Source organism: Anabrus simplex, chromosome 1, assembly GCF_040414725.1.
Source record: "Anabrus simplex isolate iqAnaSimp1 chromosome 1, ASM4041472v1, whole genome shotgun sequence".
NCBI lineage: Eukaryota > Metazoa > Arthropoda > Insecta > Orthoptera > Tettigoniidae > Anabrus > Anabrus simplex.
The window spans coordinates 844,312,877-844,327,074 of record NC_090265.1 but is presented as its reverse complement, the minus strand read 5'-3'; the positions used below and the strand labels follow the sequence as shown (position 1 = coordinate 844,327,074).

At 39.3% G+C, this 14,198-nt stretch overlaps 1 protein-coding gene across 2 annotated transcripts in view; it reads right to left on the bottom strand.

Annotated features, from left to right (window-relative positions):
- The window catches only part of Hacl (2-hydroxyacyl-CoA lyase), a 115,181-nt gene that overhangs the window by 37,712 nt on the left and 63,271 nt on the right, over positions 1 to 14,198 (bottom strand). For both annotated transcript variants that reach the window (XM_067136416.2, XM_067136417.2), the window contains one exon: positions 8,333 to 8,518. In XM_067136416.2, coding sequence (XP_066992517.2) covers positions 8,333 to 8,518 — 186 coding nt within the window. The remainder of the gene's footprint in view (positions 1 to 8,332; positions 8,519 to 14,198) is intronic.

Sequence of the window (14,198 nt, the reverse complement as noted above, 5' to 3'; positions counted from 1 at the left end):
CTGTCTCCTTCCAATTGTCGTGGGTACTCTCTGCTTTGATTTCCGAGGATTCTCTAAACAACACTACCCGAATGCGATGCTAAGATGATCCCTTATGCAAGTTCACCACCGATCGCTTTTCCAGTACAGTACTTCTTCAAATTACCGCAATGACGGGACGTCAACACCAAGATCCTTAAGTTTGCCGTGATTTAGTGATGATGGGACTGAAATTTCTGGACGGTTGATCTGGAAAAACGTTTCTTTGAGGAACGGATAATGCAGGATTCTTAAATGTGATTTAATTAGGATGCTTGCGGGTCCACGTAATTTTAACGAATAATACGGGAAAACGTAGTTTCCGGAAACGAATAATCGAGGTTCTACTGTACCTGTCTACAGCGTGTGGAAGTGGAGCCATGAATTTGCAGAGGGTTGAACAACTGCGAAAGACAAACAGCAGAGTTGCATTCCATCAAAACCAGAGGGATTCAGTAATGCTGTTGATGAAATGCTGCAGGAAACAGCCATGTGACACTGAAAAAGATGAAGAATTCGACGAGCACGACGCCACCCTCCATCTAAACCTAGGAATTTCATTTTTGTCCGTATTGAACTGAGAAAGGATGATAGGAAAACTTAAAACGGTCCACCTTTTCAATACAAAAATGTTATAGTTTATTTATAACATGTATTTGTACTTGGAACTAGTTTCAACGCTGATTTGCGTCATCATCAGCCAAAATGTGGGAATAGGCAAGCATGTAGGCATTTATATTACACAAGGCATTACATTAAACAATACACACCTTACAAGATCAAAACAGGGACGAGTATAGAAACAAATGAATCGTTGAGAAAACAAAAGTTATACATATTAAAAACAACCTTAACCACACATCCTGCAGTGCGAAAGCGTTCTTCTTGAATGATTCCTGAATACAAAACACACGTGCACACATTTCTGAAGAGCCAGCAGGCAGGACAAAGCAAAGTGAAACCTTAAGAGTTCTCATTTTTCTATGTTCTGACTAACCAATGAAGTCTCCCTTGAGTTCCTGACAAACACACAAAACAGGAAACTCTCCTTCACTCTCAACAATAGCCATAAAGACCAACGGTAAAATTTCATTTTAAATATTGTGCAGAGACGTGAAAGCATGATTTTGAACATGATATAACTCCTTCATATAACCCAGTTTTTTACGCAAGGTGTTACTTTAAACAATACACATCTTACGAGGAGACAAAAACAGGGACGAATGTAGAAACACATGCATCGTTGAGAAAGCAAAGTTATACATATTAAAAATAAGCTTAACCACACAATTTGCAGTGCGAAAATATTTGTCTTGAATGATTCCTGAATACAAAACGCACGCGCACACACTTCTAAAGAGCCAGCAGGCGGGGAAAAAGTAAGGTGAAACCTTAAGAGTTCTTCTGAGAAGAGTTCATAATTCTTTCTATGATCTGACTAACTAATGAAGTCTCCCTTGAGTTCCTGATAAACATACACAACAGGAAATTAAACAATACACATCTTACAAGGAGATGAAAACAGGGAAAGTTATACATATTAAAAATAACCTTAACCACACATCTTGTAGTGCAAAAATATTCGTCTTGAATGATTCCTGAATACAAAACACACGCGCACACATTTCTGAAGAGCCAGCAGGCAGGAAAAAGTAAAGTGAAACCTTAAGAGTTCTTCTGAGAAGAGTTCATCATTTTTTCTATGTTCCAACTAACTAATGAAGTCTCCCTTGAGTTCCTGATAAACATACACAACAGGAAATTCTCCTTCACTCTCAACAATAGCTATAAAGACCAACGGTAAATTTCATTTTAAATATTGTGCAGAGACGTGAAAGCATGATCTTGAATATAATATAACTCCTTCATTTAACCCAATTTTTTACACAAGGTGTTACATTAAACAATACACATCTTACGAGGAGATAAAAACAGGGACGAATGTAGAAACAAATGCATCGTTGAGAAAGCAAAATTTATACATATTAAAAATAAGCTTAACCACACAACTTGCAGTGCGAAAATATTTGCCTTGAGTGATTCCTGAATACAAGACGCATGCGCACACATTTCTAAAGATTCAGCAGGCAGGAAAAAGTAAGGTGAAACCTTAAGAGTTCTTCTGAGAAGAGTTCATCATTCTTTCTATGTTCCGACTAACTAGTGAAGTCTCCCTTGAGTTCCTGATCAACATACACAACAGGAAATTCTCCTTAACTCTCAACAATAGCTATAAAAGACCAACGGTAAATTGTATTTTAAATACTGTGCAGAGATGTGAAAGCATGATCTTGAACATGATATAACTTCTTCATTTAACCACCTTTGAAAGTCTCTCTCTATATTACATAGCTTCATTAACACACCATTCTGTAGATGCACAAGATAATCTTGTAATCTTCACAGGTCCGGTATTCAACTCGACAAGAATATAAAATAGGTATTAAGGAATACGTTGTTGAGAGTTTGGAGGATGATTACCCTCCATCATCAGTGAATGGAAAAACTCATACTGTGCTACAAGAAATGCTCCAATAACTTTTGTGATTTTGTTGAAAAATATGAAAAATAAAGGATTTGTAACAAAACAGAATAGTGTTCTTTGTCATGACTTACATTTACTTGTTTACGTGCAAAAATGTGGGGAACTTATTTTCTGACTTACCCTCATACACTCAAGGCTTAACAATTAGAAAACTTTCCAGACAATACAATCATACCCACCGATTGCTTCAGGGGTATATACAGTGGAACCTCGATTATTCGTTCCCAGAAACTATGTTTTCCCGGATTATTTGTTCAAATTAAATGTTCCTGCGAGCGATGTTGCACCTTGCATACATAAATCCATGGGAGGTCTTAGGGTTGCCTGTTACTGTTTTGGTCCTGTTTTATTTGCGCATTTTACATTTTAAAAGTTTGTATTGTTTCCCAGTCGTACTGACTTGTGCAGCAAGTGCACTTTCCAGCTGAGCTCAAGATCATGAATAACCGTAGTTTCTGAAGTTTTGATGATATTTTTTCTCTTACCAATTTGATTGTGATTAGTGGTGGGCAGAATTGAAAATAATGCATTCGAGAACTTTTGAGAATCGATACTTACTTTCGAAACCATATTCTCGAGTTCAACATAACCTTTCAAAAGTCCATGCAGGCCTAATTTCTGCAGTACAAGATTTCCAGAAACTGACTATGAACAGTATACCAGTGACCAAATTACAATGGAAGATTAAGAAGGGATTTCACCATAATATTGGATGCTTTTGTATCTGATGTGTTTTATTTTATTTTATTAGAGAATTAAAAACTACTTGTGGTCGATTGTTGTTTGGCTTGGCGTTATTAGATTTTTTGAAGAGTTTGGCTGATCAAAGTAGCTGAACTGAAAGAAGTTTTCACATAAAACTGACGAAGTTTCCCCAGTGAAACTGAATATCAAGTATCAAGATTTTTAACTCGCATACAGGTAATTTATGTCTGAAGCCGGTCCCACGGTCTAACTTGCCTGCCTTTCACCTGGGGGGGCCCAGGTTTGATTCCTGGCTAGGACAGGAACTTTTAACTGGATTTAAGGGATGGTTCCAGGTCCACTCAGCCTACATAATTACCTTTAATTGAGGAGCTATTTAATGGTGAGATGGTGACACTTATCTGGAGAGCCAGGAATAACGGTTGAGAAGATTTGTCACACTGACCAGCGTCACCTCGTAATCTGCCGGCCTTTGGGCTGACAGCGGTCGCTTGGAAGGCAAAGGCCCATTGGGGCTGTGGTTTGGTTTGGTTTGGTTTGGTTTGGTTTGGTTTGGTTTGGTTTAGGAGTGTTTGTAAGATTATAACTATACATATTTCATTTTTGTGATGTTTAGCCAAATTGTTGATGGTTTTCATTCATTGCTGGATTTTCTGTTTTCCCATGTTGTACCATTTTTTGGTGGTGTCCCCCCAAAAACAGAGAATTCAGGTTCCACTGTACATTGTTTTAAAAAAGTACAGTAGAAATATAACACATACGGTATTGTGAGAATTATATTTTCGGTGAACACAGAGCATAATTCTAGTCTGACTCCTTGGCTGAATGGTCAGCTGAGTCCTTTGATTGCTCTACCTGTTGATGCTAACAAGGATTATCCATGGACAAGTAATGAATGTTTTATAAATTCACTGACCCAAGATTTGTGAAACCCACTTCATTGGTAAACAGGTAGAACTGTAATGCATTCTCTGTTAATGACCATTCACAAAAATTCACTCGATTATGATAGTCATTTCCATGTTATTCCTGATGAAGCAACACATGATATGGGTAATATTTGTGTTGATGCAATATGTGCATTACACCTGTGCAGCACAATGGATGTTTTATGTCCGGGTACCTTTCTGCAAATAGGTTTGTGCTGCATTTTTCCTACACTCGCTGCAGATGAATATCATCTCTGCCTTTTTAGAGTATGAAAATATCAATTTCTCAGCATAGTTCATACAACACTGTACACTTTGTACTCCACCCACTGTTTAAAAGAAAAGTTTTCTCAGTTTGCTATGTTATCAGAGGGAGTAAACGTTCTTACTTGTGTACAGTATCACAGATGTCTAGTTACTTTGTGGACTGTCCTGAGTACAAAGCCAATGCAGAATAGCAACAAACACAAGCGCTACGTACGGAATATGGGATAGCTAAACCAAACATACACAACATGTAGCCTATGTATGTTGAGTATTCAACCTGCAGGCTGGTTTGATCCTGAACAGTTCTGCCATCAGCTGTCATAGATGGCCTAGGCATCACTGATGAGGCATACTAGATAAATGAGAAGTGAGGTACAAGCCCAGTGAAATGCACATACCAACTGACCCTATGAGAGACTTCTTCACACCATTCACAGCAGTGACTGGCTACATAAGGAATGGCATTACCAGATTCGCTCATACCTCAGTCACTTTCATACTGTTAAAGGCAAGGATGAGACAGGCGAGGTCAATGAAAGTAACAAATTTGTTCTAGCCTATACCAGAAGATATAGTGCACTTGTAAACACTAGGTCTCACAAGATAAGACACTTTTACAGCCAAAATCGGAAACACTACAGTCGTCTTACACATAGCCGCGTGCTTCTCTCTGATCATGGATCACGTTTGTTACAGCATGCGAATGAACTTCTGAGTTATTTTCAAGCATCAATGTCACATTACAATTACTTGGGGCTGAATTTAACAAACGGTATTACATTGTAACAAACACCGTTATTGATCTCTTCTTTCCAGCTTTCAATTGTGCTGAAGATAATAGGGGTTTCCATTCAAAAATAAGTTTGTATTGAAGAGTATTATACTTCTGAACATTTTGGAATGAACTGTATTTACTAATTTCATTACCCCCTCTCCTGATATTCTGTCTGTGAAAGGCGTTCTTCAAAAGAACTTCTTGTGCAAGATATATTACCAGCAGTAATGTTAGGTGACTCACCTTGTATTTTTTTTTTTTTTTTTTTTTTACAATTTGCTTTACATCGCACCGATACAGAAAGGTCTTATAGCAATGATGAGATAGGAAAGGGCTAGGAGTGGGAGGTACAGCCCCAACATTTGCCTGGTATGAAAATGGGAAACCACAGAAATTCATCTTCAGTGCTGCCAACAGTGGGGTTTGAATTCACTATCTCCTGAACACAAGCTGACAGCTACGTAACCCAAATTGAACATCCACTCACTTGTCTCTTTAAAATGTCAACAATGACTTAAGCAAAGTATCTATACTACAGTATTGTGTTCTTAAATATTATAGCCTAGATATTGTTAATAATACATCCAAGGCTCATTCTTAGATTGAAAGCAACGCATAATAACACTCTTCTGCTGACCTGCTAAGCCTAACGCATCAGAGGATTTTCTTTCAAGGTTTACTCTCTTAGCCTTTGAGAATCCCTCTTCTTCCCACAAGGCAGTGGGTTCCTTCTATACTATCCCCACATGGCTCGATTGCCTCCTCAGCCAGTTCAGCTGCACTGAAAACTTCATTTTATGCCTTTACTGCCGTTAAGGTCTTTACAAGTATCCCTGTGCAAGGGGTCCATGTTATGGACTGTCCTGAGTGCCCATCATGATGTATAGACTGGAGAGTTGCATCATACATAAAAGAGAAGTAAATCAACTGCAAGCTGTTGAAATGAAGTTCCTTACATCAGCTGTACAGAAAACAAGGAAGGACAGAATTAGGAATGATCAGATACAAAGAGACCTGCAGTTCAACCTGACCATGGAAGAAAGGCTGAGTGTTGCAAGGCCAAAGTGGCTAGGACACATTAAGCAGATGCAGGAGACTCGAGCACCAAGTATCTTGAAAAGATCGTTCCAGGACGAAGACCAACTGGACGCCCTAGAAAAAGGTGGTTAGATCAGATAAGAGGAGACCTAGAGAAGAGAGGAGAATCATGGGATGCCCTAGAGAGAAAAGAAGCATACCAGGACTGTAATAAATGGAGGCACATCGTTCTTAAACATCCTACCTGGCTCGCTGGAAGAAATGAATGATGATGATGATGATGATGATGATCATGATGATTGTAAATAATACAGTATTTATACATACATACATTATCATTATAGACCGTTATGTCTTTCAGCGTTCAGTCTGCAAGCCTCTGAGAATTTACTAAACGTCGCCACAATCCTCGATTTGCAACTAGTGTTGTGGCCTCATTTAGTTCTATACCTCTTATCTTCAAATCGTTACAAACCGAGTCTAACCATCGTCGTCTTGGTCTCCCTCTACTTCTCTTACCCTCCATAGCAGAGTTCATTATTCTCCTAGGTAACCTATCCTCCTCCATTCGCTTCACACGACCCCACCACCAAAGCCGGTTTATGCGTACAGCTTCATCCATTGAGTTAATTCCTAAATTAGCTTTTATCTCCTCATTCTGAGTACCCTCCTGCCATTGTTTCCACCTGTTTGTACCAGCAATCATTCTTGCCACTTTCATGTCTGTTACTTCTAACTTATGAATAAGATATCCTGAGTCCACCCAGCTTTCGCTCCCGTAAAGCAAAGTTGGTCTGAAAACAGACCGATGTAAAGATAGTTTCGTCTGGGAGCTGACTTCCTTCTTACAGAATACTGCTGATCGCAACTGTGAGCTCACTGCATTAGCTTTACTACACCTTGATTCAATCTCACTTACTACATTACCATCCTGGGAGAACACACAACCTAAATACTTGAAATTATCAACCTGTTCTAGCTTTGTATCACCAATCTGACATTGAATTCTGTTGAATTTCTTACCTACTGACATCAATTTAGTCTTCGAGAGGCTAATTTTCATACCATACTCACTGCATCTATTTTCAAGTTCCAAGATATTAGACTGCAGGCTTTCGACACAGTCTGCCATTAAGACCAAGTCGTCAGCATAGGCCGATTCACAACCCGCTTACTACATTTCCACCTAACTGAATCCCTCCCTGCCATTTTATACCTTTCAGCAGATGATCCATGTAAACTACGAGCAGCAAAGGTCTAAGCCTTGTCTAACCCCTGTAAGTACCCAGAACCAAGAACTCATTCTACCATCAATTCTCACTGAAGCCCAATTGTCAACACAAATGCCTTTGATTGATTTTAATAATCTACCTTTAATTCCATAGTCCCCCAGTATAGAGAACAACTTTTCCCTTGGTACCCTGTCATGTGCTTTCTTTAGATCTACGAAACATAAACACAACGGCCTATTCCTCTCGTAGCATTTTTCAATTACCTGGCGCATACTGAAAATCTGAACATCTGGTTTTAAACAGTATTTATTATTTTAAATAAAACTGGACACTTGTTACTCACTGACATTTTATAACACATAGTAATGACAAATCTTCTTCTTCCTTTTCTTCCTAGCCTTTTCCCAATTAATTGAGGTCAGCACGTGATGTGGATTTGGTACTGTTTTACAAACACAGATGCCCTTTCTGCTGTCAACCCTACGTGGAGGGATGTATTCAGTACTGTGTGTTTATGTAGTGGTTGGTAGTATGGTGTGTTGTATGTGATGGAAACGATAAGTAGGTACGGAAACAAATACAAACCACCCAGTCCCCAAACTAGAGGAATTAACCATACACAGTTAAAACCTTTGGCCCGGCCAGGAATTGAACTCTGCATCCCCTGAACTGAAGACCAGTACACTGACCATTTAATCAAGTAGCCGGACACATAGCAATGGATATTTAGATAAAATATTGAATCATATAAGCTTTAATTACTCTTTTTTTGAAACCTGACCACCTTATTCAATACCAACAGAAAAACTACAATAATACTAACAGTTACTGCCTTCCTGTTGGCTTCCATCTTGTCCTTGAGCTGCTTCCACCATGGACCTGATGTTGAGAAGGACCACGAGTTGTCCTTCAGGACTTTAGCCAGCTGTGTAGCCACCACTTTGACATCAGCATGGATCGCTACTTTAGCATTCACACTATTGTGCAGCTCCTCTGGACACAGATCAACCTGCAAATCACATCATCCACACTACTTATTCTGCCTTCATCAAAACTTGCACTACCATCCAACACAAAATCAAGGAAAAAATAAAAATGTAAACTAGCCTAATCAAGAAAAGTTTTTCCAAAGAGAAATTTGTTCACCTTCACCTCAAATGAAGCATTACAAAGCCAATTTAGGCTTTCATGGCCATGTTGTTTATTCCCAATTCTTGAATCAGAGAAAGCATTGTTCATTGTCGAATTGTCAAAATATAGTAATAAGAAGAATGTTGAATCAAGATGATCACAATTTTATAACCAAGTATTTGCATTCCTTCTTGGAATTTATTCTTTCTGCTTATTTATTGTTACCGTATTTTTGTGGTAGGTAGAGGTGAAAGAAGGTGCGGGGGTGAACGGGTCTCAACCTACGAAATTAAAGTTAATGTAAAATTTAACAAGGTTATATTCTCTTTTCAAAATCAAGAAATAACAAGCATGGAAGGTACAGAGTAGCAAGGCAACAAAAGAGCAACAACAGTATTTACAGGCTTTGGGCTTCGAGCCCCGGACTCACAATTCTTGAGCAGTTAGCCCAAGCTTACATGTACATAAGGTTTAACAAAGGGGCAGAAAACCCCAATCACGCCCAGGAGCACTTGCTCCAAATTACACAGTAAGACCTCCTAGAGGCACGCAGAAACAAATTTCAAAAGAGCGATCCGCTCTCAAAATTTTAAGCCCATCAAAAGGCCACACCTAACTCGACCTTCAAGCTGTCCTCTAAGGACGTAAACACAGGGGTAAAATACCCAACCTACTGAGGCCTATTAAGCGAGAAAAGGATAATTACATGGCCTCTAAAATACCAATGTGAGAGGAGGCGAACTGCACTCCTAATACATTTTGTTTTAAAACCTAATCTGGCTCTAGGCCACAAATGCAAGGGCTAATCCCATACTAAAGAGGTGACTTTAGAAAAGAACAATTTACATTACATTAAGGAAGAATCGGTTGTGAGAAATAAGTTCACCTCAAAACAATATGAGTGGGAGCTCGAGAGGGTTAAGCACTCTCTATCCCAATATGTAGCTTAAAAGAGAATAGATACTAAGAGTCTTTACATTTTAGGGAAAAGTTACATGGTGGAAAAGCTTCGGACCCGCCCCGAGAGTTAAACTGCTGAGCTAGCAAGAAAAGAAGTTATTAACCGGCCATTACCTGGTTGTTGAACTGCTGCCCGAAGAAAGAGGCGCTACCCGCCCCCTGCTATGTACTTTACACACTGAAAGATGGTACTGAAGTGGCGCAGAGACCCTAAAATCAGCAGTTTATATACTCTCGCGGAAAGTTCGAGGCGTTTCAGGAAAGAAAACACCCGCCCACAATCATTTATTGGTTAGGGTTAAGCAGCATATCCAATTTGAAGAAGAAACACCTTATTGGTCGTAAATTAATTAAAGAAATTCAGGATTGGCTAAATTCAAAACAAGGGGAAAGAAAGGGGAATACAGCCAACTTAAACAATACCAGAAAGAAATTTAACAAGAAACAAACTTTTGAAATAAAAATTTCTCCAAAAAACAGTTCCTTCACCTTGCACTAGGGTGCACTATTGTAGTTCTTCAGTAGTGTCCTCTAGAAGAGAAAGTTCACACTTCTTACTACAAGCAAAACAAAAATACGTCGAAAACGACCCAGTTCAGAAACTTCAAAATTTCCAAGTAGTGACATCTTCTGGGTAACTTGAAAATTAATACATTAGATAAAGTTCGGACTTCCTCCAGCAGAGGATTTTCAACTGGCGCAAATTTTAAATTAGCGGTGTGGAGGTGTATCGCCCGGTACATTTATATTTTATTTACACAGATCATTTATACTGAAGCAATATGATGAGCGCATGATGGTATAATTCAGTCGCAATGGGTGCAAGCAGCTCTTAAAATGTAAGTCACAATGTTTTGGGAATAAATTTGGACATTACGTACTACAGCAGGATGCCTGATAAACTTTGAAATACACTAAAGTAAAAATCCCACATCAAATCAAGTGAATGAGGAAAGTTTTGGAAAATGTGCAGCTCAACAGTTGAATATGATGATTTTGAGCCTGATGTTCAGCAACTGCCTTTAAAATCATTTTATTTGACAATTTAACCGGTCTTCCTTTACTAGCCTATTTGGCTACTCAGAAATAAGAACTATCGCAATTACAGAATTCCTAGAAACTGTCCACTCGAGAACAAGGAGACTCGTAAGAAAAAGCCGAGAGGTTATTGCACTGCAGTGAAAATGGAAAGAACTGACATATGTCTGACTAAATGGGTAGATAATGTCATAATGAATGTTGTATCAACAACATACGGAATGAATGGTAATTGAAGCAAGAATTTGTGGAGCTGTATCCTTACTTGGCTGATCGACATACGTGAGCACAAGGTGTGGCAACTACACAGAGCAGCTCATCCTACTATGCCATAGCTAGAATTTAGGCGACAAACTGCAATATACTATTGTAACCAATTCGGTGAGGATCCTAAGGGACCTGGACCATCAAGCAAATGGAAATCAGAGGGAACACCTTACAAAACTCTGCACTACGGTGGACTAAACCATTGGTCGATTCCCACAGACAAGAAAAGAAGATGCGCTGCTATTGACTGTTCCACAATCAGTCACACTGCATGCAAGAAATGTGATGTAGGTCTTTACGTTAAATGCTTTTAGCACTACCAGACAAAGGAGTGACTGAAGGGAGTAATGGAACATATGGTGACACATCATGCTATAATACCAGAGTCAAGATCTAGTGCCAGGTTACAATAGACAACACTAAACACTTCGTAGAAGAAAAGAGCTGGACAATGTAATAGTTGGGACTAAAAAAATGTTTAATTATGACAAGGAGTCCTTCGGATGTGCATATTTGTTCTAAAATCACCACAGAGGTAAATACTACAATATATGGTATTATCCTGTGAATTTCAGCCAGAGTACTTCCCAGTATGACCCAGTATGGCAACACCTCTATGAAAACAAGATCTTCGCTATTTTTATATTGTTAGTGTTTTCCTTAGCTCACCTATGATATATTTTGCGTTTATTAGAAAATAATCATTCCAGGACATACAGGCACCAGGTTTATGACAAAAAGATTTAAGTCAGTTGTAGGCTGCAATGGCTATTTACAGTAGAAATGGGAAGGTTTGCAGATGGCATGGAGAGCTGTGTCAGACTAGTCTCTATAAACAGTTCCGCTAGTGATGAAAATTACAACGTAAAACTACATTGTGTGGAACCACCCTTCTGCAATATAATATGGCTCCATAATATACCTTGCACTGTACAGGTACTGGTCAGCTAAGAGCATACTACGGACTCTTATGAGCTTTTACATTTCATGGAGTCCTAAAGAACATGCCATTTGAGCCCACTGAGCCCATTTGAGAAGTTTAAGTGCAATAACTGACAAAGACTGTTAATCGTGACAATCACAACAGTCCACCAACACAAATTTGAAAATGTCAAAACCTGGAGCTCTGCACAGCTTTGTATGCAGTCCATTTGTCCACATGTTTTCAACACATTTCCATTGCCTCAGTAACGGGTATTAACACCTCTAGCCGCATTTACAGCTGTGATTCCATCAAACATGCTCAGGATGCAATCTCGAATGTTCTCTTGTGGTATAAGCTCCCATTCTGCCTGAAGTGCAGCCTGAAGTTGAGCCAGTGTGTCAGGGGTACGACTTCTCGCACGTCTCTCCAACATATCCCAGACTGCTCTATCGGGTTTAGGTCGGGGCTACGAGCAGGCCACACGATGACCTCAATTCCAACTTCATCCAGGTATTCACGTATACAAATGGCAACATGTGAGCGAGCATTGTCATGCATCAGGATGTTCTCACCGATGACAGGTGCAAAAGGCACCACGTCATCCACTAAAATCTCCTCGATGTACCGGTGGACAGCCAGACTTCCATTCTCGGCGAACATAAGTTCCGTGCGTGCATCAGTGGTAGTCCCAGCCCAGAGCATCACAGAGCCTCCATTGAACGGTGTCCTTGCAGAGATAATACAGGGTGAATAACATTCCCCGGACCTTATTCATACTCTCTCCCTTCCATCTGGTGCCCTCAAACAGAATCTGGATTCATCCGTAAACAGCACTGAGCTCCAATGCTCCACAGTCCAGTTACGATGGGAGTTAGCAAATAGCATCTGAGAGGTGTGGTGCTCACGTAGCAGGTCTCTTAGACTCTGAATCCGCTTCATACAACCTCCTTTTTACTGTCCTTTCACTGATGTTTGTGCCCCTTAATTACTGCAAACAATTTCTGGCCTACACAGCTGTCGTGTGTCGTTCAAGCAAAACTTGCCATTACAAGAAAGCAGTCATCGCGCTCAGTATTGCTTCTCCTATGACGAGAACTGGGCCTCCTGGTGTAGATAGTGTCCTCTCTGTACTTTTTAACAGTTCTGTACACGTTTGAACAAGACGTGCCTATAACGCAGCTACATAATGTATACTTTTTTTGCTAGTGGCTTTACGTCATACCAACACAGATAGGTCTTGTGGCGACGATGGGATAGGAAACGCCTAGGAGTTGGAAGGAAGAGGCCGTGGCCTTAATTAAGGTACAGCCCCAGCATTTTCCTGGTGTGAAAATGGGAAACCACAGAAAACCAGCCACTAAAGCTATGACCCTTGCTGCGTTTTCAGGTGAAAGAGCCATTATGACCCAACTTAGAAGCGAGACTGTTGTAGACAAAAACTTGATCTCCTCCTGTATCCAAACCTTATCTGTCTTTAATTGAGTGTTTCTAGTTCTAGTGGTGTTCCTGTGCATCTTTTTAGTGATCTTCAGCAATTTAGGTGTTACATCATTATTAAGACATCTCTTAATTTCACTTTCATGTTACAGTAGAAATAAGCTTTATTTCTTGCCTGGATGGCATTCCCATTACAGACTATAAATCTCATGTTAGATCTGTATTGACGGCTGAACTTCTTACAAATTGTACAAAATTGTGTTAATTATCCTCCTAGTCAACACTTAATATTAGGTCCAATTAAGATGAAATTTCAGACGTTTCGACCAAACATAGGGTAAACCTCAGTAAAATATATTCCGTATAATAAACTAAAAACATTAGACACACAATATGAAGTGTTTGTTAAAAAAATTTCCCTAAAAATATGAAATGGTAGTTATTACAACAGTTTTTGAGCTGAAGTTCTTTTTGTTGTCATATTCTCGTCCCCTGATGTAGTTGAAATGTATGTGTACACTACTGACTTAATTATCGTGTTCAGTCATAGGCTGACATTATGTAAGTTGTTATTGAATTCTCTCTCTCTCTGACCCTTATTTTTATATATTCCCTTTAGTGCCACACCATCCCTCTAGGAAGCCTTTCTCTCTTTACAGCCATATTTTGTATAATGTTACAAAATTCCAGCAGTGTCCCTTTAGTTCTACATCCTTCCATATATGTCTGCTTCTCAATATCCTTCACTCTAACCATTACTTTCTTACTGAATTCCTTATGTTTATTCTGAATCTCTTTACCCCAGTAACTTCCCATTCCTATTCTGTCGAGCATCCTTTTCACTTTTGTTAGACAAAATCATCCTTTAAGTGTTCCATCTGTTGTTGGTTTGCTAAATTCAGTATTTCCCTCCCTTCTCCCCTCCTTAATC